General features: G+C 51.3%; 6 protein-coding genes across 6 annotated transcripts; 4 read left to right on the top strand and 2 right to left on the bottom strand.

The window, feature by feature from the left end:
- Positions 1 to 535: 535 nt before the first annotated feature.
- Positions 536 to 3,397, bottom strand: drs1 (putative ATP-dependent RNA helicase DRS1). The gene is made up of 2 exons (XM_025657437.1): positions 1,454 to 3,397; positions 536 to 1,378 (listed from the first exon to the last, which is right to left on the bottom strand). The coding sequence occupies exons 1-2, from the start codon at positions 3,239 to 3,241 to the stop codon at positions 671 to 673; spliced, it is 2,496 nt and encodes an 831-aa protein (XP_025509570.1). The 5' UTR covers positions 3,242 to 3,397; the 3' UTR covers positions 536 to 670.
- A 595-nt stretch (positions 3,398 to 3,992) lies between these two features.
- Positions 3,993 to 5,767, bottom strand: BO85DRAFT_385850 (GNAT family N-acetyltransferase; the record flags this gene model as incomplete). The annotated part of the gene is made up of 2 exons (XM_025656618.1): positions 3,993 to 4,047; positions 4,119 to 5,767. 2 exons carry the CDS (start codon positions 5,765 to 5,767, stop codon positions 3,993 to 3,995), a joined length of 1,704 nt encoding a protein of 567 aa, XP_025509569.1.
- A 1,410-nt stretch (positions 5,768 to 7,177) lies between these two features.
- BO85DRAFT_454656 (ADP-ribosylation factor-like protein 2) lies at positions 7,178 to 8,418 on the top strand. The gene is made up of 6 exons (XM_025661336.1): positions 7,178 to 7,277; positions 7,338 to 7,448; positions 7,505 to 7,521; positions 7,576 to 7,721; positions 7,799 to 7,879; positions 7,978 to 8,418. The coding sequence occupies exons 1-6, from the start codon at positions 7,219 to 7,221 to the stop codon at positions 8,107 to 8,109; spliced, it is 546 nt and encodes a 181-aa protein (XP_025509568.1). The 5' UTR covers positions 7,178 to 7,218; the 3' UTR covers positions 8,110 to 8,418.
- An 861-nt stretch (positions 8,419 to 9,279) lies between these two features.
- Positions 9,280 to 9,864, top strand: BO85DRAFT_464590 (uncharacterized protein; the record flags this gene model as incomplete). Its single annotated transcript, XM_025661997.1, has 2 exons — positions 9,280 to 9,520; positions 9,575 to 9,864. The coding sequence occupies 2 exons, from the start codon at positions 9,280 to 9,282 to the stop codon at positions 9,862 to 9,864; spliced, it is 531 nt and encodes a 176-aa protein (XP_025509567.1).
- Positions 9,865 to 9,973: 109 nt separating this feature from the next.
- Positions 9,974 to 17,096, top strand: BO85DRAFT_493747 (putative gelsolin repeat protein; the record flags this gene model as incomplete). The annotated part of the gene is made up of 3 exons (XM_025663845.1): positions 9,974 to 10,136; positions 10,297 to 16,789; positions 16,847 to 17,096. The coding sequence occupies 3 exons, from the start codon at positions 9,974 to 9,976 to the stop codon at positions 17,094 to 17,096; spliced, it is 6,906 nt and encodes a 2,301-aa protein (XP_025509566.1).
- A 4,917-nt stretch (positions 17,097 to 22,013) lies between these two features.
- On the top strand, positions 22,014 to 23,544 carry BO85DRAFT_242407 (Zn(II)2Cys6 transcription factor domain-containing protein). The gene is made up of 3 exons (XM_025654853.1): positions 22,014 to 22,304; positions 22,396 to 22,493; positions 22,585 to 23,544. The coding sequence occupies exons 1-3, from the start codon at positions 22,101 to 22,103 to the stop codon at positions 23,315 to 23,317; spliced, it is 1,035 nt and encodes a 344-aa protein (XP_025509565.1). The 5' UTR covers positions 22,014 to 22,100; the 3' UTR covers positions 23,318 to 23,544.
- The last annotated feature ends 269 nt before the right edge of the window (positions 23,545 to 23,813 follow it).

The following is a 23,813-nucleotide window of genomic DNA, read 5'->3' as shown; positions in this document are numbered from 1 at the left end:
GGAAGAATGGGTAGGATTTAAAGGCGACGGGCGAGTGGCCGCCATGAGTCAAATGGAATGACGCTCGCCGCCTTTGGCCCTCGAAATTTGCGCCGACAGCGGATGGCGGATCGCCTTCTGATTTGGTACCAGCCAGTGTTCCCCTCTTCATTCAACTTCTCTCTACCCATCATGTTACATACAAAAAGTAAACTATACTAAGAATTATTGCACCCTCTCCTGGCAATTTCAATGGGTCTCCCTTTTTTTTCCCCGAATCAATCACCGGCCGAGAATTAGCAATTTGGTACGAAATCCCACTCCACCCATGATCAACTCGGCTGGCTGGTTGGATGAACTGCAAGGGCAATCGGCTTCTCCGCTCCTCCTCTGGATGCTCGGCTCGCCGACACCGGAGTCCCTCGCCGCCCTTCAGGCACCCCGCTGTCTCCGTCGATAGCCGTCGACAGCCGCTACTATGATCCCAATAACCAGAAGGAATAGATTCATAACCAAATAGGAAAAAGGAAATAGGAAATAGGGGGAAAGGGAAAATCATACTATGTAGAAGATCGTAAATAGTCTAAGCAGAAAAATTGGAAATATCTATACAGTATATCCACAATATGCTAATGCGAATAGTAATTTTGTTTGAGGTCCCTTGAGTCTAGACCCGTCATCACCGTCTGCCTCATTTCTTGCCCTTCTTCTTGTTGTCCTTCTTGGCCTTAGGCAATTGCCCGTTCTTCATGCTCTCCCGTGTGGCCCGACCCTTCTTCCAGCCCGAACCAGCTTCCTGGCGCTGGCGGGAGTCATCCAGACGCTTCTTGTCCTTGTTACTGAGCTTCTGCTTCTCCTTCTTGGACAGGCCGGCATCGGGCCCGTTGAGCTCCGCCGCGCCCAGCTTCCGCGCCGCCTTCTTATCGCGCTCCGTCTCGAACCACGTACGCTTCGGCCGCGACTTGATCTCCGCCTCGTGCTTGATCAAGTTTTCTCCCTTGGTCACTTGCATCTCCGCCTGCGCCAGCTGCTTCTCGAGCTTCTCCTCCGACAGCACCTCCTCCACCTCCTCCGCCAACTCTTCCGCCTTGGCCGCCCAGGAATCCGCCACCGCCGGTTCAATCACCCGACTGGCGATCTTGGCTCCTTGCGACTTGCCCGCCTTCACCGCCGCCTTGACCACCTTACGGTCAGGCTCGGCGGCAATGGTGCATGCCCGACCGGAGCGGCCCGCACGCGCTGTACGACCGACACGATGCAGGTAAATCTCGTGGCTCTGCGGCGCCTCGTAGTTGATGACCGTCTCCACGCCCTTGATATCCAGACCACGGGATGCCAGATCTGTAGCCAGGAGGAACGCCGCCTTGCCCTCACGGAAGTTCTCAACACTCTTGATACGCTGTAGTTTGGAAAACACCCAAGTTAGTATCATCGATCAAATCAAAAAAGGGGGGATCGAAGTAAAGTAACATACCTGTTCTTGACTCATGCTACCGTGGAGTTCGGCAGCCTTCAAGCCCAGCAGTCCAAAGATGATGCGCACCCGGTGCGCCTCCTTCTTCTGTCGAAAGAAGACAATCACTCGACCAGTGTAGAGCTCTTTGCAGAGGTAGAGGAGGTAGCCCAGTCGCTTGTCCTCACGTCCAGGGCGCAGACGCACGAACTCCTGCACCAGTGTCACGGCGGTATTCTTCTTGGCGTCGACCATCAAACGCACAGGGCGGTTAAGACCGACGCGGATAAGCTTGTCGACCGTGTCCGTCATCGTAGCCGAGAAAAGCATGGTCTGGCGCGACTTGGGGATGGTAGTGAGAATCTCGTTCAACTCGTCGGCGAAACCGTCCTCAAGCATGCGATCAGCTTCATCCAGAACCAAAATTTCCAGAGTATCAACAGTGAAGCTGGCCGAGTTGCGCATGTGATCGATGAAACGACCGGGAGTAGCGATGATCACATCGGGGCGCTTCTTCAAGATGTTCTCCTGCTCGCGAAGACTGAACCCACCGACCAGCTGACAAAAGGTGATGTCCGTATACGTCGCCAGCTTCGTGGCGACATTGTAGCACTGCACCGCCAATTCACGGGTGGGCATCAGGATGGCAACGCGACTCGTCGGGACCTTGCGTGGGCGGAACAGCAGACGTTCGAGAATAGGGACAACGAAAGCGGCAGTCTTTCCGGAACCAGTAACGGCACTACCGACAATATCCTTGCCGAGGAGAGCCACGGGGATCGTCTTGCGCTGAATGGGTGTGGGGTTCGAGAAGTTGACGCCGGCAAGACCACGAAGAATGGGACGAGAAAGGTTGAATTCCTGGAACGAGCGCTTCGCATCTGCCATAGCAGACTCCGAAGTCTTCTCCTCCTCAGGAGCGAAGAAAGCCTTGCGCTTCTCCTCCTCCTCGGCGTCGACCTGACTCTCGTCGTCCGAGTCCCGGTCAGAAGCAACATCATCAGGGTGTTGAACAGGAGTGGCAACCGAGTCGTTATCCGAAGCAGCATCGTCATCATCCTCGTCCATGTCCTCGTCGTCATCACTGCCCTCGGCCTCCTCATCAGACCCTTCTTCCTTCTCTTCATCCTCCGCATCGGACTTGTCGCTCTCCTCCGCCTCACCATCGACACCCATACCGAACCCATCCTCCGCAAGCAGCTCATCATCCTCAAAGTCGACCTCCATACCTCCATCCTCCTCATCATCATCCTCCAACTCACTAAACTCCTCCGCCTCCTTCTGCTTCTTCTTCTGCTTGCGAATCAACTCAGCCTCCTTCTTCGCCTGCCTCCTCGAGATAATATCATCAATATCCACAGCCTTCTTATCCCCGCCCTTACCATCCTCATTACCATTAATCTCCCATCCATCGAAGTCCCTAACCTCAGTCGCAGCACCGCCAACATCGAACTCGAAATCCGAATTAAGCGCGCCGTCATCTTGACCCTGATCCTCTTCTTCCTCCTCTTCTTCCTCCTCATCCACTTCCTCCTCAACAGGCACATTCTTCCCCTTCTTCCCTTGCTTCTTCTGCTGTTTTTGCTGCTGCTGTTGTTCCTGCTTCTTCACCTTCTTATTCTTCCCCTTCTCCTGCTGCGCCGCGGCAGCATCGTCTCTCTTGCGCTTCTTCGTTTTCGACCCGGAGGCTAGCGCACCATCGTCGCCCTCGCCTTCCTCTTCAAATTGATTTAACGTATCGTTCTCGTCATCCGACAATGTGAGCACGAAGTCGTCGTCGGCGTTCGCGCGCTTTTTCGTTCCGGCCATGGTTGGCGTGTGGGAGGGAATGAAAGATTTCTTCCCTTGTTTTTTTGGTAAGTGTGTTGTTCCGTGAATGTCACCCAAGACAAGATTCCGAGAGAAAAATAGAATCAGAGAATAGATATAGGAGAAAAGTGACACACTCCTCCCTTATGTTCCAATTCAATGGGTATGTTTTATGTATGTTGGTATCGGGATAAAGATGGAGAAAAAAGTTCAAATTTCGAAGGCGGTGGAGGCCGTTTGCGATGGCAGAATGTTGTGCTTACTGGCGTCGGGGAGGTGGTGATTGGTGCATCGTTTATCGAAATGGGGATCCACTCCTTTAGATTTTTGGATAGGAATATCTACTAGATAGGTCTACTAACTAGTTATGCATTGGGTACATTTTATAAGTAGCAAGATTGCGATTTCTATTTCAATTTCATTAAGTCACTAAAGTAAGAAAGCTCCTATCTGCATGTTCGTAGATAATTGATACACTGTAAACTGACGTCCGGCGCCGCTTATGGTGCGTCGGCTTTCCTAGGTTCTTTTTCCACTTTTCATCCTTTTTTTCCCCTCTTTTTTTGGTGTTGTTGCATATCCTTTTGTGTTTTTGTTGTTTTATTCGCGTTCGAACACATAGGTTCGCTCGCATAAGCCGGTCATAAGGTTGATTATTATCAAGGTCCTGTAGGGATCCTTGTTGTGTTGAGAATGTCACAAAGGAAAAGAATCACATAAGAGATTAAAGTAAGGAACGGACCGGACCAGACTATCGGTATGGAAGTGCGAAGATATTGTTCTTGACGAAGTACGCAACGTCGAGACTAGAATCGTTGTCAGTCAGTTTGAATGCTGAATATAATCATTATCCTAGTGAAGCAGGATAAACACTTACAGTCTTTCGTTCTTTGCGCGGACTCCGCACAAGCGTCCTTGTAATTCAAAGTTGTTCTTGGCCAGCCAATCCCTGACCCAACTCTTCGACTGGCGTTCCTCGGGAACGTATGTGAATGTGAAGATCAGCCGAGCGAACTCGCGACGTCCGCCCAGGCTGTACCCACAGAGACCATGGTTGTAGAAACCATAACCGCCCTTGGTTCTGTGATTTCCATCACATACCTGCAAAAGCTTGTCCATAAGACAATTTCCGATGCCTTTGCGCTGTTGCTCTGGGATGACGAATAACTCCAACTCGGCGGTGTATCTACCACTGGTTTCCGAACCGGTGTAGTCTTTAGCAGTGGCGTAGCCAAAGATATTCTCTCTCTGGTTGCCTGAACCGCGCTCCACGGCAACGATAAAGGGAAGGCGGGCGTCTTTGGCGGCTTGGATGCGCTGCCGAATGTCCCCTGGCTCCAACTTTCCGATGTCGACGCTCGCGAAGGAGTTCTGGGCGTACCAGTTGTAAATGGGGAGGAGTTGATTGGCGTCTCCTGCGTGTGCCGGTCTGAGGTAAATGTTTGCCCTTGGCGTGTTGGGATTTGGCGGCAAGGTGGCCATGCATTCGAGTTGCATGCGGCGCGACAAAGCTAGTTTCTGCTCCTCTAGCTCTGCTTCGGCTTTTTTGTGCATGACATAGTTGTAGCTGAGACCTGCTGCCGTCTCGTGTCTGTGTCTATGAGCTAGCTCATCGTTGGGATTGAGGATAGTGGTAGCCTTTGGTAGATTCGGGATGATAAAGGTTCTAACACCATCCGGATGAGCGGTGCCATCAAAATAGCCCTTGTGGTAGATGTTTGCGTAGCAGGCATCCTGAATGGTCTCGTCGAGCCAAAAACGGAATTTGTGAAGCCATTGATCGTAAAACGGAAGCATAGGAGGGGCCCACCACCAATCGCACAAGTGGTCATACTTTCGCCATTTCGTATATGCGCTGGGTGGGAATGTAGGGGGTTTACCTCGCGAGGCATACGGATGGGCCTCTGGTTTCTGAAACTTGGTTTGCAAGGTGGTCTGCGCCTCAGTCGGCTTAGGAGATAGTGTCACTTGGTTGTTGATGACGTTAGGGTAAATGAAAGTCTGCCTTTCGTATGCATCCCACAGTGGAGCCAGACGATCGCCGTCGATGAAGCTGTTACGAATCTGCTCGAGGTTATCGAGGCGGTCATCCTCTGGTTTGTCATCCGGGTCATTGGCTATAGAGAGAGCCGCAACGTTCAAGTCGACTTCTTCCATTGGACGCACACGTCGATATCCCTCGATTTCCTTATAGACCTCCGACTTTGGGTCCACGCCGGGGCCGTCACGGCATTTGGCTACTACTTCAGCATCAGCCGTTTCGACCTCCTCCTTGTATAGATTTTGATAAATCTTCGCAAGTTCCTCCTTTTGTAATCTTTTGATCTCTGCTCGCAGCTCAGCACGGGTAGTAGGCTGCTTCTCCTCGGAAGGGTCCCGCGCTGGCTGGTGAATGCTGCCCCCAAGTGGGGTACCGCCACCGGCCTCTATTCCAGTCTGTCCTGGAGCATCCTGATTTTGAGGCTGCAATGTTTCAGCTCTGGGATTACGCAGAACGACATAATCCGAGTCACCACTGGACGACATTTTCCCCTTATCAGCTTCTCAGGTGTCAGTTAGCACATTCCATGGTCAAGATGGAGGAAGCGGCATTCATCGCTTACCAGGTAGAGCAAGCTGATGTGGCGAGCCAGACGGAGTATTTCGAGTGAATGTTAACTGACTTGGCCTCTGAGGTGCTTTTGCGGCGTGTGAGATGAGAGGAGGGTGAGAAGGACGTGCAGTGTTTCTCCTATTCTTCTGCTCAGTCCCTTGACCTCCTTTGTTTCTAGGGAGGATGCGCTGGTCAGGATTTTGATATTGGTGTTGTCTTATGTGCGGTGGGATGTAGGGGGATGGTGTAGATCTGGATGGCGATACGTGAGAACTGTCACACAATCTGCTCACTGGCTCAGGTAGCTTGACCGTGATCTTGGAAGAGATTTTGGGGGATGAGGGGGGTTTGTTTTCATGTAAAGGCGATCGGCTAGTGGCCACAACCGGCTCAGGTGCTTTGAAACACTTGGGAATCGCCGTGGCGATCGCCTTGTGTGCTTTACGAGTGACTGTGACTGCAGTGCTATTTGTCGATCTGATGACAGTCGCTTGCATCTTTCCAGCCTGACTCGGACTCACTGGATTGCGCAGAGGTGAAGTGGTATTGTTATTCTCGGCACATCGTCGTTGCGAAGGCCGGTATCCAGGAGACCGGTATTTATTGGAAATCGAGGCGCTTGATACACTATCACGTGTCAATTTCATTCGCGCCCATAAGTCCGGGCTGTCATAGTCATAGTTGTTCTTTTGTGACATCTCTAACAGTGAGGTAGGTTAGTATCACTCACATCACCTCTCCCAAGGTTGTTCATGTTAGGCGAGGAGGATCCTACTTGACATTGATTGCACTTATTGCTGCTAGGGGCCTCTGAACAGACTAAATCACAGGACCCTATCTAATCAAACAGAAGGTGCTGTCTTCTAGAATTTTCAAGCTGCCTCTGTCGTTGAGTGACAACACGGATAAGGATGAGGAGATTCCTGTCCTCCTGTGGACAGAGACATACTGGAGGGCATGCGATCTGCGCACTATTTAAACGAATTTCGATACCTCCCTAATGTCACGCTATGCGCATATGGTGAATCTTAGTACAGTTGGGATTAAGCAGTTGCCTGTTATGGCTACGTGAAGGAAATGCAATGCTATTCCAAATATTTGCTATCTGCAATGACTCTACTCACATTTCTTGCTCTTGTTGTGAAAGTGAGAAAGTGAAAAGCCTGTACTGGGGATGTTATTACACAAAGGTATAGGACTACATTAGGGTTATTATTGGTTGTGCATGGGACACATGGCCTATGATGTCTCACTGTGATGTGAAGGAGGTGCAGTATATTCGACCGTGAGCGGGATCTATATCGAGCTTGTCGTTGGTCCAATCTTTCTTTCCTCTTCAATTACCCCAACTACAAACTGCGACATCACTGAAAGTCCGGTGAAGATGTTGTCCATTCTGAGGAAAGCCCGGCTAAAGGATAAGGAGATGCGAATCCTGATGCTGTGAGTCTCACCCAGTGATACTTACAGCTAACAAATACATTCACTAACAGCCATGGCCAGAGGTCTGGATAATGCCGGGAAGACCACCATCGTCAAGCAGATTATGAATGAAGATGTCACCACTGTCAGTCCGACATTGGGTTTTATCATCAAGACGATAGATTTCCAGGGGTATGACTATTAAAACTCAATTATCTACCAGAGTTACTCGCTGACTTTCTACGCAGATATAGACTCAACATATGTAAGGATGTCGACCACTGATACCGCCCAGCCTCCACTAACCACCTGCCATCAGGGGACGTTGGAGGCCAAAAGACCCTCCGATCTTATTGGAAAAACTACTTTGAGAAGACTGATACATTAATCTGGGTCGTTGATGCGACCGACCGTCTTAGAGTGGATGATTGTAGAGATGAGCTCGCCGGGCTCCTTTTGGAAGAGGTTCGTTGCCATCCCCGCCGGCACCACTGCGCCCGCCCAAGAAGAGTTTTGCCAGTCCCGGGCTAACCGTCACGCAGCGTTTAATGGGAGCAAGTCTCTTGGTTTTCTTGAATAAGAGCGAAGTTGAGGGATGTATGGATGAGAGTGAGGTTCGACAAGTAAGTCCATACTCTTCACTATTTATTTTTCTTTTATCGCCTTGGGGCTCTTCATGTCGTGTCTTCGAGCAATTATTGACTGATGTTCTTGTCCACAGCGGCTTGGCTTGGATTCTATCAAAACACATAAATGGACGATATTACCCTGCAGTGCGATGACAGGAAAGAATCTGCATAAAGGGCTAGAATGGGTTGTCCAAGACGCCAAAGATAGACTTTTCCTGTACTAATTTATGTGGAAGTCTATGGCTTTGCTTGGCACCCTTTGATGACCGCGATATGCTATCTGTTTCCCTTCTCGATTTATTTTCGTGCTTATGGTCTTACAATAATGGCAGGGGTCATGTTTCTAGCATTTAATGGATATGAAATCTGATGATTTGTTGGCGAAGGTGCTGGTGATAGTCGATATTGTCTCAGCTCTTCTAAAGCACTAATTATATATTCTTCACGGAGGATGTTTCGACCACATAACTACAATTTAGTACTATTACTAGTATTCAGCATTATCACAATACTAAATGCATCCATACTCATGATCGAACTTCATAGTATCCTGAATAACTCCTAACCTACGAATATCAGTAGGTTTAAGGGAGACAACGTTCTAGTACTATGCTGGCTTGCACCACTAGCAGAGCCCCTGTCTCAACTGTTAGTGCCTGGTCGGGTATCGGAACGGCGATCAGACAAATCGCCTTCAGGGTCCACGAACTACACTACGATGGCCCTTGTCGAACATGGTAAAGGCAACGGTGTTCCCAGTTCCCACTACACTAGGGGAGCGCCTCGTCTCGTAATTTACGTCAACCACGAGGTTTCAGCAAGGATTGCCGCCAGTAATGTGTCTCACGATACTAGTCCTGCGCCGGGTGGAAGGGGGAATTAATGTCGTCAGACCCGATCCTGCTGGGTGGTTGATGGGAACTAAGAAGCTCCCGCTTATCTTCGCATATCCACCTTCTTTTCCCCCTTCCCCTTCAAGGCCATCCATCCGTGGATTCCACACCAAGTTACCAAGCTTCGTGTGCCGAGTTTGACCCAACCGAGGTTCCCAAGGATAGTAATGCTGCCCGGAGTAGGAGGGAACAAAATGGAAAGCAGGCCGGTCAACCAGGAAAAATTGATTGCGTATCCGATCGCGGGGCGGCAGAGAAAGTTGAGATTTGCTCCACCGCAAAAGCCGGACCCGGAAAAGTAAACAGTTCTCCGTGTAGAGAAACTTCCAAACACCCCCTCGTCAATCGATGATGAAGCTTTTGGGGAATCCGAGCGGGACATCTCTCTTTGTTTGGGATTTGCGACATGATAAACCCCAACAGGAGGGGCTTTGATCTCGCCTCTTTGGTGCCGGGAGGCAGAAAGTTAAGGGGATCAGCTCACAGCCGCAGAGCGAAGAGATGCGCAAGTGTCAATCCGGTCGGGCGCCTCATCCTAATTTCCTCTGGGCTTCCGGCTGTGGGGCGGCAGCTGATGTGCGTGCCTTCGCCGGGTTCTATTTGACGATGGAGGAGCATTACTATTCTTGCCTTCACGGTGCTCAGCTGGCCTTCGATACGGATCCACCACTAGAAACGAAAAAGACGCTGTCCGGCTCTCGCTGCCATTCCTTCCTTCACACTGGATCGCCCAGGGTGAAAGGTGGAGTAAACCCGACAACGACAACAACAGCAGCAGCAACAACAACAACATGAGCTGGAGGCACACGATTGTTCCTTCCTAAGGCTCAGATCCGGCACGAATCAGTCACAGAAAGTCCCTCAAGCGGGCAACAGCCAGAGTGTCGCTCAATCACCAGCACCACCACCACCGCTAACCGTGACACTCCCTCCACTCTTCCTGATTACTCCAACACCTCTGGTTCACAAACAACCAAATCATCCTCCCCCTCTCTTCCCCCCTCCCCTCTTCTGTCTGGTGCCTCTTGTCTACACCCCACCGTTCCTGGGGGCTTTTTTTTTTTTGTCGGTGTTTATTCGGATTGAAAGGGCATCTTTTCTTTTTCTGACTTGCCATTTCTGTTCTGTTCCCTCTCTTTTTTTTTTTTCTTCTTCACCCAATTTTTGGGCTCATTGAACAAGTGCCAAGCTGGCCATGTCGTCCACAACCGACGCGGATGGCACTGAGGATGTCAACGACTTCCTTTTGCGCATCCGCGAATTAGGAGAGAAGCGCGATAAAGAGGACGAGGAACGCACAAAGAAGTTGGAGGAGGAAATTCTGCAGGGTCGGAAGGAAAGACAGGCTCGGAGAGCTGGTATTTGATTTCCCTTGCTTTTTTACCCGGCGCCCCCCCTTTCAAAAGGAAATTTCCCAGTCGCCATGACTCACGGTTGGCTGGCGGCTGGCTGGTCCTTTTCCAAATCTGTCATCTTCAGGAATGCTGACTGTGTCCCGTTTTTTGGGATGCAATACAGAGCGGGCACGGTCGATTTCCCCCACGAAAGATTCACCTATATTAGATCCCGCTCGGTTGAGCATGTCTTCTTTCAGCCAGCGAGCGATTGACCCCCCGGAACACCTCGAGCCTACCCCTCACACCCCGGGGCATGACACTGGCAACGGGGCTGATTCGGTTCGAGATGACGCATCGATATCCACCGACAATGGCCGGAGGGGGTCGACTCTGACGGCAAACGATGGAGAGACGGCTTCCAGACCTATCTCACCTTTCCGGAGCAGAGCCGGCACTCTCTCCTGGCAACAAAGACCCACGTCTCGGGATAGCAGCAGGCCTTTCTTCTCCGCATCGCCCTCGCGTGAGAGCCGCTTTAGAGCCATGTCCACAACGTCTAATGATGATCATGGGGTATCTAGGAGCCCATTCGCGTCTTCTCCTTCTTTCAAGGACGTACCGTGGTCCCGCCACACAGAAGGAGGGAGCCCGTCTCCGACCCGCGCAAAGCAGGTAGAGGAAGACTCACTGCACCCTCTGCACCCTGATACTGCCGTCAAGGAGTCGGAGGCGAACCAGGAGCACACCACAGAGTCGGCGAAGGAAGCAGAAAATAACGAGCTCGTGGAAGAGCGCTCGCGGTCTCCGTCAAGGGCAAGCTCGACGTTTGCAGAAAGTAGTTTGGGTAATCGGTATTCGAGCATATCTTCTGTGTCGACGGCCACTGGGCTTGGCTCTCCTTTGCCTCTGACGAGCGCACAAAAACTCGAGCCGCGAAAGACGGAGGACGGCGCAGATGACCAGATAACATCACCCCCCTCGCCTAGGCGTTTGTCTCCCGAGCGTTCTACGTCTCCTACCAAGGGGCTCGGTGGATTCGTGCAGAGTGCCATGATGAAGCGATCAGATAGCGTGTCTAAACGCTGGAGCGCTCAACTGCCGTCGGGGCTTAGTCGAGGTAATTCAATCTCTAGCAACCGCAACAGCTTCGCTGCTCCTTCCGGCAGTGATGTTTTCTCCACTGCGCCTTCATACAGAATGAGCAGGGATGGTGCAAGTCTTTCGCCCTCGCGGCCGACCTCTAGCCATCGACCCGGTTCCAGCCACAGGCCTGGTTCTAGCCACAGACCCGGGTCTAGCCATAGCGAAGCGACTGTCGTTCATCCGGTCAAAGATGGCGAACGACCGGCTACACCTCCCGTTCCGGGCAGCAGTGGTGCGCGGCTAGATGAAGAGAACCGCAGACCCTCTCTGAGTCTGCATACACGGTCTACCAGCACCGTTGAGAAAAGCACGGATTCCGGCTCGTTACCACCATCAAGCCCGTCAGTTTCGAGAACGATGGATCCCAAGAGATGGAGCCCGACCAAAGCTTCCTGGCTCGAGAGTGCTTTGAACCGCGATGAATCACCTAGGCATAAGCGACAGCCCTCTCAACAGGCTTCTTGGGTCAAAGATCGGCAATCAAGAGGTAGCGTTGACTTGGGTCGAATCGCAAGCTTCAAAGAGGTTACACCCGTGGGTCTTATGCGGACTACTGCACCTGGTGGTCACTCGAAGACCTCCAGTATCACCGGCATCCCCGATATATTTTCCAATCAAGATGCTGGGAAGACAAAGGAAGCAGAACCCGAAACCGCCGTACAAGGTGCAGATACTCAGGATAGCGCTTTACCACCTGCAGAGAAGACCGAAGATGCCTCTCCTTCGAAAGAGGAGTCGCCTACCAAAACAGAGGCGGAGCCCGAGAAAACGGAAGATGGAGCTACTAAACACAAGCGTACGCCGTCTAACCTGAGCCCGATAACCAAGACCACTATCGATGCGCCCCTGGCATCCCCTCGTGACCCGCTGTTGAATCGGCCCAAGCCTCTGTCTCCTGTGATAGATTTCAGAGCCAACCTTCGACGCAGGGAAGTGGTCAAGGATGAGTCACCCAGGGAGGAACCGGAATTCAAGAATATCTTTGGAAGGCTGAAGAAAGCAGAGTCCTCAAAACACGTGCCGCCGGACGAATTGAAAGAGAATATTCTCAAAGGCAAGGCAGCTCTGAACTCCTCGGGCGGACCAAAGAAGTCGCAGAAAGTGGATGAATTGAAAGACAGCATCCTGAAGCAGAAAGAAGCAATCAAAGCCAGTGGGGGCTCGCTGAGACGTAATACTGCGGGGGAGAAGGATGCTCCTGGCAAATTTGTACCTGAAGCAATTGCAATGCGGAACAATTTGACCAAGTCCAGCAGTATCAAAAGCAATCTTTCAGCAGCCGATTCTTCGTCACCGCTTTCGCCGCTCTCGCCTAGAGAGCCGGGCACACCAAAAAGCACGCATGGCTTCCAGGTTGCATCGCCACTGTCCCCTGCCGGCGCTGAGCCCCTCGAAAAGTTCCAAGGCTCGCCAATCGCTCCAGAACCACCCAAGCCGGGCGTTGATGATACTGCCGAGGAGGCCGCTCAGCCAAAATTGCCGGAACCAGAGAGAGAATGCGGACATGAGAAGACAGACGGGGCAGAGGTGAACGCTGAAGAGGTAAAGGAGGAGGGCATCAATCCGGTGCGTTCTCTGCCACCGGGGGATTTGATGCAGGCTACAAGTGCACCTGCTGAGACCGAGGGTCCTGCTGCTAAAAGTAAACTCGCAGGCCGATTAAACCCTGCCTTAGCGGGCCTTTTGTCCCGTGGCCCGCCCGCACCGATCAACGGGTCCATGAAAGGTCCTTCATTCGGCAGTGCTGGGGGAAGCAGCTCAGGAGTGGAAGGTTCTCAAGCTGGCGCACTCACTCATTTGACCAAGGGTCGAGCTAGAGGGCCAAAGAGACGCCTGCCCCAGGGTACTACACCGGAAGGTACGAACTCACTCTTTGATGAAAGCAATCATGTACCAGAGTCTCCGCCAACACCTTTGGATGCACAGAGACCAGAATCGATGTACTCGGAGACGGAGGAGGAAAGTGATGCACCGGATATGCCAGCACATGTGGATGTAGAGAAAGCCGAAGACATGCCATTGCATACGGAGACGACACATGCTTTAGAGCCATTGACATACATGGAAGAAAAGACCCCCGAACCTGCGAGTCCAGTCCACGAGGCTATCACGCATGCACCAGAGCTTCCGGAAATTGTGGGAAAGCCAGAATCTGAGCCCCTGAGCCCACTGCACAAGGAAAATACTAATACCCCAGAGCTGTCGTCACCCATTGATGAGGAACCCCAACCTGATAGCCCAGTGAAAGAGGAAATGAACTATGCACCCGAACGTTCAGCGCCTGTCCATAACGATGAACCCGAGCCTACCACGGAATTCCAGGAAGAGACACACGATGCACCTGTGCTCTCAGCATCCAAGATTGAGGAACCTCGACCTGCTAGCCCAGTCAATGAGGAAGAGAACCATGCACCCATGGTTTCAGCGCCTATTGATAAGGATGAACGTGGACCTGCGAGTCTACTCCAGGCAGAAGCTCACGATGTTCCAGCGCTCTCAGCACCCAAGATTGAGGAACCTCAACCTGTCAGCCCAGTCCAGAAAGAGAACGATGCACCCATGGTTTCAGCGCCTATTGATAAGGATGAATGTGGGCCTGCGAGCCCACTCCGGGCAGAAGTCCACGATGTTCCAGTGCTCTCAGCACCAGCCGATAAAACCGAAACCGTGCCTGCGAGCCCGATCCGCGTGGAGGTGAACGATATACCAGTGGTCTCAGACGAACTTGAGCCCGCAAGCCCACTGCAGGAGGCAGTCCTCGACACACCAGCGGTAAAGGATGAACCTGAGCCTGCCAGCCCGATTCGAGAAGAAATGAATGATGTACCGGTGGTTTCAGCGCCTGTTGATAATGGTCTACCTGAGCCTGCGAGCCCACTCCAGGAAGAAGTCCACAATGCATCGGTAGTTTCCGACCCAGTGGATAACGATAAACCTGAACCCGTGAGCCCGATACACGAAGTCAATCCGGCGCCAAAGCTCTCGGCGCCCCTGGAAAAGGAAGCCACACCTGCCTACCCAACCTACGAGGAGAACAGTGATGCACTAGTGCCCCCAGCACTTATGAGTAAGAAGAAGTCTGAACCTGCAAGCCCAATCCAGGAGGAAATCAATGGTGCACCGGTTGCCTCAGCGTCTTTTTGTAAAGATGAACCTGAGCTTGTGAGCCCAGTCCAGGAAGAAGTTCACACTGCACCGGTGCTCAATGCACCTGCAGGTATGAGTGGTCTTGATGCTACGAGCCCGAACCAAGATAAAGCCAATGGAGCGCCAGATCTCTCGACTCTTCTGGAAAATGAAGAGGCCAAGCCTGCGATCCCAGTCCGAGAAGGGATCATTCATGAACCTGAGCATTTAGCTTTTGCGGATGGCGAGAAATCTGAGGCTACAAACCTAGCTCTCGAGAGCCCTGACGCCTCAGGACTGCCAGGACAGGCGGAAGAGGCAACACTCGAAGTTACAAGCCCGATCTTGGAAAGGAAAACTTATGTACCACCGTCACCGGTCCATATGGATACCATAGAGACTGAAGCTACAAGCCCGGTTTACGACGAGACTGATGAGGCCCAGGAGATGTCGGCCAGTGAGGACGAGAATAGGCCTTCATCGTCAATAGTTGGGGTGGACGAGCCCCCGTCGGCCTCTTTGGATGCGCACGTTCCCGAGCCCATGGTTTCTGCCGCAGAAGAGAAGAATGGTGTTCTGAGCCCCCCTTCGCCAAAAGCAGAAGAACCCCAAACCAGAAGTCCAGCTCCTGAGGCGGGTGATGCAGTACCGAACTCTCCATCAGACCTTTCGGTTGCACACGAGCCAGCACCTGCATGCCCAACCTCGGTCCACAACATTGGTACTGTGAAGTCTCCATCATTGGATGCAGAGTTCGAGCTTCCCAACTCCACGTCAGAAGTACCTGAGGCGATCCCGAAATCTCCAGCATCTACTTTGGACGCACAGAGGTCAGAAGCACCCGTCTCACCCATTGGCAGTCCTGCGGGAGCCTCCGGCGGCTGGCCCCTTCCTAATACTGAAGTCAAATCCAATGACGAACCGCAAGCGAGCCCGAGTCAGCTTGACACGCCAGCAACAAGCAAGCCGACTGAATTCAAGAGGAGCATCCCTCGTTTGATAGAGAGAGAGACCCCGCAGAAGCCCGATGATACGAGCCCTAAACCCTCAACAGTGTTGGACCAGACTGCTACCAATATCCGAGAGAATGCCAGCGCATACTTCAAGAGTATACGAAGCTCACTCTCGGCAAAGCCTCCTTTGCCACCGAAAACAGCCCCACTGCCAGCAACACCTGTTTCGAACCAGACACGGGCTTCGCCAACTCACTTTTCTTCACCCTCTCCTTCGCCTTTGAGGGCAAGCTTCAGGGATAACCAGAGTTATACTCATCCAACACAACAGAGGTCCGCGTCCTCACTCTTTTCCACCATAGGTTCACGCAACTCGTCGCCACGGGATAAAGCTTTGCCTTCTCCTCCGGTTCCTCCTAAGGGGTCCAGGGCCTCTGTTGACCGCTTCTCCTCGAGATCTTCAACCTCTCTTGTACCTCAGGCCGATGAATCTTGGGAAGCCATATCTGATTTCTTCAAGACCTTCCCGAAATCGAGCGACCGTGTCAACATTGATACGCAGTTGATGCTAGCAGATAAGAGCGACAATGCCAAGATCAGGACTTTGAAGAGACAGTTGTGGGAGATTACAGGAGATGGAAAGAAGCAGGATCTTCCTGTCAACCAGGAATACATCTTGTATGAAGGAAGCATGTACCTCTGCGTGCATCTTTTTGAGGCTGATGGCACTGTACGCTCTGAAGTGCACCTCTGGTGTGGTGATGATGTCCCCGACTCCGCAGTCGATGATGCGCAGGCTTTCTCTCGCAAAGTCGCCAAGGATAATGGGTCCAAGCTGGAGATTATCAAGCAGGGCAAGGAACCCGCTCGGTTCATTCAAGCTTTGGGGGGCATTCTCATTACTCGCCGCGGCTTGAGTTCTCGCTCTAGCTCCTCCGCCATCTTCATGCTCTGCGGGCGCAAGCATTTGGGTCAGATGGTCTTCGATGAAGTCAGCTTCTCGCCAAGCAATCTGAGCTCCGGCTACCCCTTTGTGATCTCTGCGATGTTCGGCAAGCTCTTTCTCTGGAAGGGCAAGGGCAGCTCCGCCGAAGAGATTGGTGCTGCGCGCCTGATTGGCATGGACCTTGGGCTAACCGGTGAATTTGAGGAAGTGGCTGAGGGTGAGGAGCCAGAGAGCTTTTTCGAAGTCTTCCCCCACTGGGAACGAGAGACAGGTGATACCAGCACCGACTACTGGCGTGTGAAACCTAACCACGAGCGATATCGGTCGCGGCTTTTCCGTATCGACCACGAGCTCGGCCAACGTTCAGGGTTCTGGCTGCGTCGCTCAGGCTCGCCTTCTCCGGTTATCCGGCCCAATGACACTGTCCAGGAAATCGAGCCATTCTGCCTCAAGGACATTACTGCCAAGGGAGTCTATGTTCTTGATACCTTTTTCGAGATCTATGTGTATGTGCCCGTTTCCTGTTCTCACCGCCCGACTGCTAACATTCTTCCCTTGATTAGGATCGTGGGCGACCAAGCTTCCAACCGACCCGCCGAGTTCGCATCTGCGGTAGTCCTTGCGCACGAATATGGCATTCTCACCGCATCGCTTCAAGACCGACCCTTCATCCCGAAGAGCTTTGTCGCCCTCGGAGGAGTTCCGGAGTCTTGCAGCACTGCGTTCCGAAAGTGGATCCCGGGCTATCCTTCGCAACGCCTTCCCCAGGTGTTTCCCCTCAATGCGGCTATCGAAGCGATTCGGTCCGCTTAATCTTCTTTTCTCTCGGCTTTTAATTTCTTTCTGGGAGGTGTCCTTTCTCCTTGTGGTATATTTTTTCCTTCTTCTGGTTTCTAGCTGTGCATAGCGATTTCGCGGGGTTTTACAAGTGCATATACTAGCTCGGCTGGGTCTATCTGTACAGAATTGGGGACTGAGATGGCATGGGATGGGGAAGTGGAAACATTGCTTTTCGAATTTCCAAGGAGCCTATATGGCGGGGTGTGTATGTGGCAGTCATTTTGTGCATATCTACATGACTGTGTGCTGGGAGTTATGGTTGCTGTTCACTTATTCTACTTTTTCCTTCTTCGCTTCGATGAAGATATTGGCACTGATTCCGTGTACGATACATATTGCCTCAATATAGAAAGACTTCTACTTTACTAAGATAGGAGGTGAGATGAGACCCGAAGCCGGACTTCGCCGCCAACCGTCATCCAGTCTGCTGCTCTAGTCTTCTCTTATCAATTGCTAAGGCTACTAATTACTGGCATTCTCTATATGAGGGGGAAAAAGAGACTCATAATAAGGAGGTTTGGCGAAAATTGTAAACTGGACTGGACAGACACTTTCTCCTTTGCAGCAGGTCAGCTGGAATAAGGCAACTCGGGGATTTCTATTGGTTGACCCTAAGTAACTGTATACTACGTTATTGCCTCAATTACTGTTCTCTACTTTCTTTTTCAATTTTTAAACAAGATATCCCTTTCCCTTTTCCGTCTTGTTGCATACATAGAAAGAAGAACCATCGATCTTCGTATCCATACCTGACCTGTCTACTTTGCTCGTTGAGAGAAATATTTGTATGAGATCTTTTTTGTGATTAGCCGCCTCTGTTTGCTTATTCCGGGGTTCTCAGCTGGACTTCTGACGAGTAGTAGCCGATTTGACTCGAGATCACTCCGGTTTTCGCATATTTGTTGTATTCCCCTTGGTCACGGGTCTCGGAGTTATGGCACTCCGTGTCGACGAGCATCGGTCGATGTCCGGAAGGAAGTGTATTCGTTTTCTTGATCTGCAAGATGTGGAAAAGAATGCACATCTCTCCCTCGGTTTGGCTGCCTCTACTCCGTAAGATGGCCAGTGTTTTCCGAAGCTCTCAAGAGAAACATCTGGTGGGCAGAGTTGGTCGATATACTACATACATAGCTGGTTGTATATCGTCACGGAGTTTTGTCGGTGGGAATGATCAAATTAAAAAAGAAAAAAAGGAAAAAAGAAAATAGCCCTGTGGCCTTCGTGGCAGCCACGAGTGGGAAACAGAGCGTCGGCACGTATACGTACGTACGTAGGTATGTACCGTTACCCATTGGGTAGTTTGACAATTCAGCATTTCTGCGCGATCATGCTCTTCGGGGCCGAGGAGAGGTGTTGCCTGCCTGTCCCGAAGAACCAACAGTTATTATCCCAGCATCAGCACATCAGCACTAAGTACTACTGTACCGCAGTGTGTATTGTCGTAGACCAACCAGAATCCGCCCGAGCTCGTTGCCATATGGGAAGGGCTCACTCACTCACTTACTCAATCCCTGCCGCTCACTCAGGTTTAGAGGGAAGAAAACCAAGGAATTTCCATTCTTTGATCGTCCATTGGCTTGGCTAGTTTTCCATAGATTGAATGAAATTGAAAATGTAAACAGAGATCATGCTAGGTTATGTCATGCAATGCAGGTGATGCCAGGATTTGCCTGGGCATGCGGCAGGAGATTTGGGATGTATAGACTTGATGGAGAAGTTTCTCACCGGCTTTTGTGTTGCGCGCTCTATCAAGTTTTTCTCTTTGATTTTTGCCTCCCAGTTGAAGTTATGTGTCCGTCATTCGGTGTTGTTGTCGGTGTGTCTGTGTCATCAGGAGGATCGTCATGGGACCATATGGACGCTGTGCCATCGGGATGGGAAGACAAATATCTGGCGGAAGGGCAGAAGTAATGGCACAACGACTCCCATGGTCATAATATTAACAATAACGATAACAACCAAGGAATGGCGGGAAGAATGAATGAAGCACAAACGAACGAGTCGCACTGAAAAGTCATCAAAACGGACGGGGGAAATAGGGAAAGAACGTAAAGTCACGTTGCCGTGATTGGCTCCATTTGGCAAGAGGCCGGGCATCAATCCGTCACTTCTTTCCTGTTCGGTTGCTTCTCTTTCGTGCTTCCTTCCATCCGCAATTTTTCGTCTTCCAATCCCGATTTTTCTCTCTCTCTCTCTATCCTCCCGTGTTCGGTCCATTTTATGACATCTTTACGAGTATTTTCCATTCTTTCTGATGTTTACTGCCTAAATCCCGGACGATGCCCAGGCTTGATCGACGGGATGCTCGCAAACTGAGATTAACCTTCAGCAGGGGTGACAGTCAAAGATGACCTATCCTGAATGCCCCGCGCATTGCCTGCGCCACAGTTATCCCCAGGACGTTCCTGATGTTTGGATTCAACAATTCTTGACGGAAGTTTATTTTCAGTAGGGCAAATTGGAGGGGTCAAGGTTAAGCAGACGGAGAAATCCACCATAACCACCACCACCACCATAACCCCTCCGTTCAGGTCCAAGGCCCTGCAGGTGAGCGGACCTTTTCTTTCCCTGCAAGTCGCCCGTGCGGTTTGACTTGCGCTCACGCAGGATCCTCGGACCCCCTCAATTCAACGCGGGTGAAAGAGGGGAAATCACATCAATGATCCTCCTGCCTTGCTCTTAGTCCTCCTGCTAAAACTCTTGAGGGTGTTATCGGATCCCCTGTGGCCCGGGCTTGCCTGATCTCGTATCAACTCTCTGAGGCAACTCCCTTGACACAATGGGTGGCCCGAAGGTGACAGCAATCAGAAATACTGCAAGAAAATAGGATGGAAGCAACATTTTTAATCAAATGTAATTCGAATATATCCATGTCCATGCCATGTTTTTTTTCCCGCTCCCTTTTCGGTAGCTGGACTTCAGTCACGCTTTCGATACAGGTCAACATGCACGGATACTATTTTTTTTTTTTCTATTCCCTCTCTGACGGACCCGAGCTCGTGCAGAGATGCAATAAGCGCACGCCGTGCAACCCCTCTGCACCTTGCAAGTCAACCTGCAGCCTGATGTGCTGACGCTTACTCAATGTTTATTACACTTCTGTCACCAACAATGCCATTGCACGCATCCTCCCAGTGACCTGGGGCGGGGCATCCTTTCAATAGATTGGCATCCCCATCTCTCCTTATTTTCTTTATGATTATCTCTCAGGTGATCTTTTGACAGGGCTCATTATCGTGCCGCTATCATTTTCGGCATGACAGCAACGCCACACACACCATGAATGGCCTTGCTGATATGACGGGAGTGGACCATAGCAATACTTAGACCCCCGGACCCTGTTTTAGACCGTCTACTTACAATACTGCGCTTACAAAGCTCAGAATGATTTACTAGCTCTGCCGATGAACAAAAGCATTATGCGGCTTTTCTTGACTGGATGGAGGCCACCCGACTTTGCCGCGCTCATTTTCTTTTAACATAATTATTTCTAAGTGTGCTGCACGTCTCTTGCTTACTACTAGACCGAGTCAAGCAGAATATGCCTGTGCAGGTGATTGCCCGAAAAACTGCGGGAAAAGGGAAAAAGAAGAAAAAAAAAGAACTAGTCAATGCAGAAAAAATGGAAAGGGGAAGAGAGAGAGAAAAAAGGTTAGAATTTGAAAAGAAAAAGCAAGTGACAGCCCACACCATTGGGCCAACGCCGGCTCATCGCCCTTGGCGTAACGCTGAACTCAGCGAAAAACACGCGCTCGTCGATTGCATGGGCGGTAGTCAGAGTGTTGGTGAGCCGGTCATCCGTGTACCAATGGCAGCTGGCAAACCATTCGATACGCGCCTGCCAGACAGACCTGTGGTATCAATGTTTCCCTCATCGGCCCCGAGCTCTGCCTGAGACTGCAGCTCAGGTCCTCCTGTACTATGGCCATGTCTCACCCAGCAGCACTGACAAGAGAAAAAAACAAGAGGGCAGGCGAAGGGTAGGAGAGATACGGAATACGGAAGCGACAAGTCTGTCGCAAAAGAATGACGCGACGAGGCGAGTACCTGACTGTTTACCCTTGATGCTGAAAGGCCACCACTGGCATGGCGCAGGAAGGTCAGCTTGAAGGCTCATTTCTGCGCTTCGCTGCCCAAATGACCAGGATTGTGCCCGGCTAGTGCCGATGAGCGGTGCCATGGGCATTCTCTGGTTCTGACGGCTCGGACCGTCGACAGGCATGACTGCTGGCGTGTCTCGCGCCAGCAAAATTGGAGGGGGAAGTGGTGGTGGTCACCTGTATCAGCAAACGAAAACATAGAGGGCTTTTGTCAAGCATATCTGTCCAGATATGCGGGGACCCCTGGGTGTACCTGCTAGGCTGCCACAGCCACAACGGCCTGAAGGACGTCGAGCGACCGGTGCCGGTTGATATCGTGACAGGCCGCTTTTCCACGTCACCATCGCAGTTTCTCAGGCGATATACGTCTCGTCTCGTCTAGTCTTGTTGTTGTCGGAGGGTGGGGTAGCAAGAGTCCAAGGGAGGTGCGGGGCATTCGATATGCAGGCTGGCATAAAATGATATCAACTTGATTGAATTTCCTTCAGAGACAAGTCAAGACATGCCCTCTCAGCCTCCTCTGCTGTCACATCTCTCCCTCCCCTTCCACTCCCCCCTAGCAATTATCTCGCACCCCACCTGCTTGCTTTGCTTTGCTTTGCTTGCTTTGCTCCAAGTAGCTGCCATTCATCATCTACTTACCCCTCCCCCTCCTTTTCATTTTTCTTTCTCTCTCATCTGCAACCTGCTACTTATCTATTAGTCAGGTCTCATATCACTATCAGACCCCCCTCTCGTCTCTTGTCTTCTTATTTTCCTTCTTCTTTCCCCCTCCATTCCTCTCCTTCTCTGTTCCTTCCCTCTGAGCGTGTGCGCAATTGTTCTTTTTTCTCATCTTTGTTATTATCTTGACTGCACACCAGCACTCCCCTGCAAGATGTCGAGGCAGCCTAAATTGCGACCTAAGTCGCATATCCCAGGCTTCCCAGACGCCATCTACAATCTCGCTGCGGTATCATCTTTGTCGCAACTCGAGTCTCGCGCAGGACTAGGAGATGAGAAGCATGACCAGCGCGTCTTTCGTGTCAAACGCAAGCATGTGTTGAAGGCTTGCGATCGTTGCAGAGTTAAGAAGACCAAGGTTGGTGAAGTACTGGGTTCATCTTTGTCATCTTTCGCCTCTACCTTGGCCTCAGTGCACTTCGATGGCCAGCCATGCTCATTCATGCTAGTGTGATGGGAAACAGCCGTGCAACCGTTGTTCGGCCTACAATCATCCCTGTCTGTTCCGGGAACGGAAGGCCACGCAGACCAAAGTATACTCTCGAGGGTAAGGTCATGATTTTTACTCTGCGTTTATTTTGTGTGCCCCCTTTCTTCATAGTCTGTCAGAACTAACTGGTGGCTGTGCGTGTGGATAGATTCGTCGAGATGCTTGAATCCCACCATTCGCTGGTTGTTAAGGCGCTCCAAAGGCTATACAAACTATGCATTGACAAGGAAGGATTCCCCGGCGAGCCTCTCGTCGAGCTCTCGGACGGTCAGCCTCTAACTCATGCCATCCTGGATCGTCTCGGATTGATCAAACAGGCCGAAGAGAATCCAGAGGAGCCCGAGGAAGACACTGAAGACCTGCGGTACCTGCGGTTCCTGTCCACCTCGACGGACTGCAGTGCTACGACGGATCCTTCCCCAGAACCAGCCACTCCTCCGGATCCTACTCCCAGTAGTTGCAGTCCTATCACTCCTACCTCCTCCAAGGGACCAGAGCCTTGGAAATGGGAGTTGCAACCTGTCCAGCCCCTTCACTCGGGACAATATCATAGTTACTCTCAACCTGGATACCACCAGATGGCGTTGACGCGAACAAACCTGGAGCCACATGGATTTTCCAGTGAAGATAAATGCCCAGAAGTTGTCCCTTCTATGGCCGATCATGGACATCCCCTCTATTACTACATGGCTGCCAGCTGTGATGAAGGGCCTCCCAAAAGCCGCCTAGAAGCTGGCGTGGCAGCCAGGCCAGGCTCGCACCAACCCGCCACCGCATCGGGATTTCCTGTGGTCATGATGAATGACTTTAACCTCCATGTACCGGAGCACCAGCCCGTTTACTCATCTCTTCCATCTGGCTGGACATATACATGTGGATAGGGGTGGTCACATATTATAGTATCTCTATCAAGTGACTGCGGTCCTTTTCATACTCTATTCTACCCACTTTCTTTCCACGGGGTCGGCCTTCTGTCGCCGTCCATCTCTCGTTCCTTGTACTTGCACATTACACAGGCCGACAGCCATTCTTGGCCGCTTATTTTGCTTTCTTTTTAGCTCTGTATCGTGCTGCGTACGGTTTATTGTTTTCTATCATAGCCCTTTATGGAGTACCTGTGAAACCCTCGGCAAGGTTTATTCTACATCATATCATACCCGGCACGGCGTTTTGATCGGCTCAAGCTAGCCGAGACAGGATAATTCACTGACATGTACAAGCAAGCAAGGTCACAGGCGTTGAGGGGTTGTTCCTTGACCTTCCTCGACATATGCTTTCGTTACTACTACTAGATCTGGGTCTATGTAGGCCTTTACTTCTCTTCACTTCATATATATGGAGTCTCTCTCGGACTTGATACACCGACTCTTTTTTACT

Source organism: Aspergillus piperis (assembly GCF_003184755.1).
Source record: "Aspergillus piperis CBS 112811 unplaced genomic scaffold BO85scaffold_45, whole genome shotgun sequence".
Taxonomy (NCBI): Eukaryota; Fungi; Ascomycota; class Eurotiomycetes; order Eurotiales; family Aspergillaceae; genus Aspergillus; species Aspergillus piperis.
This window is presented reverse-complemented; position numbering and strand designations above follow the sequence as displayed.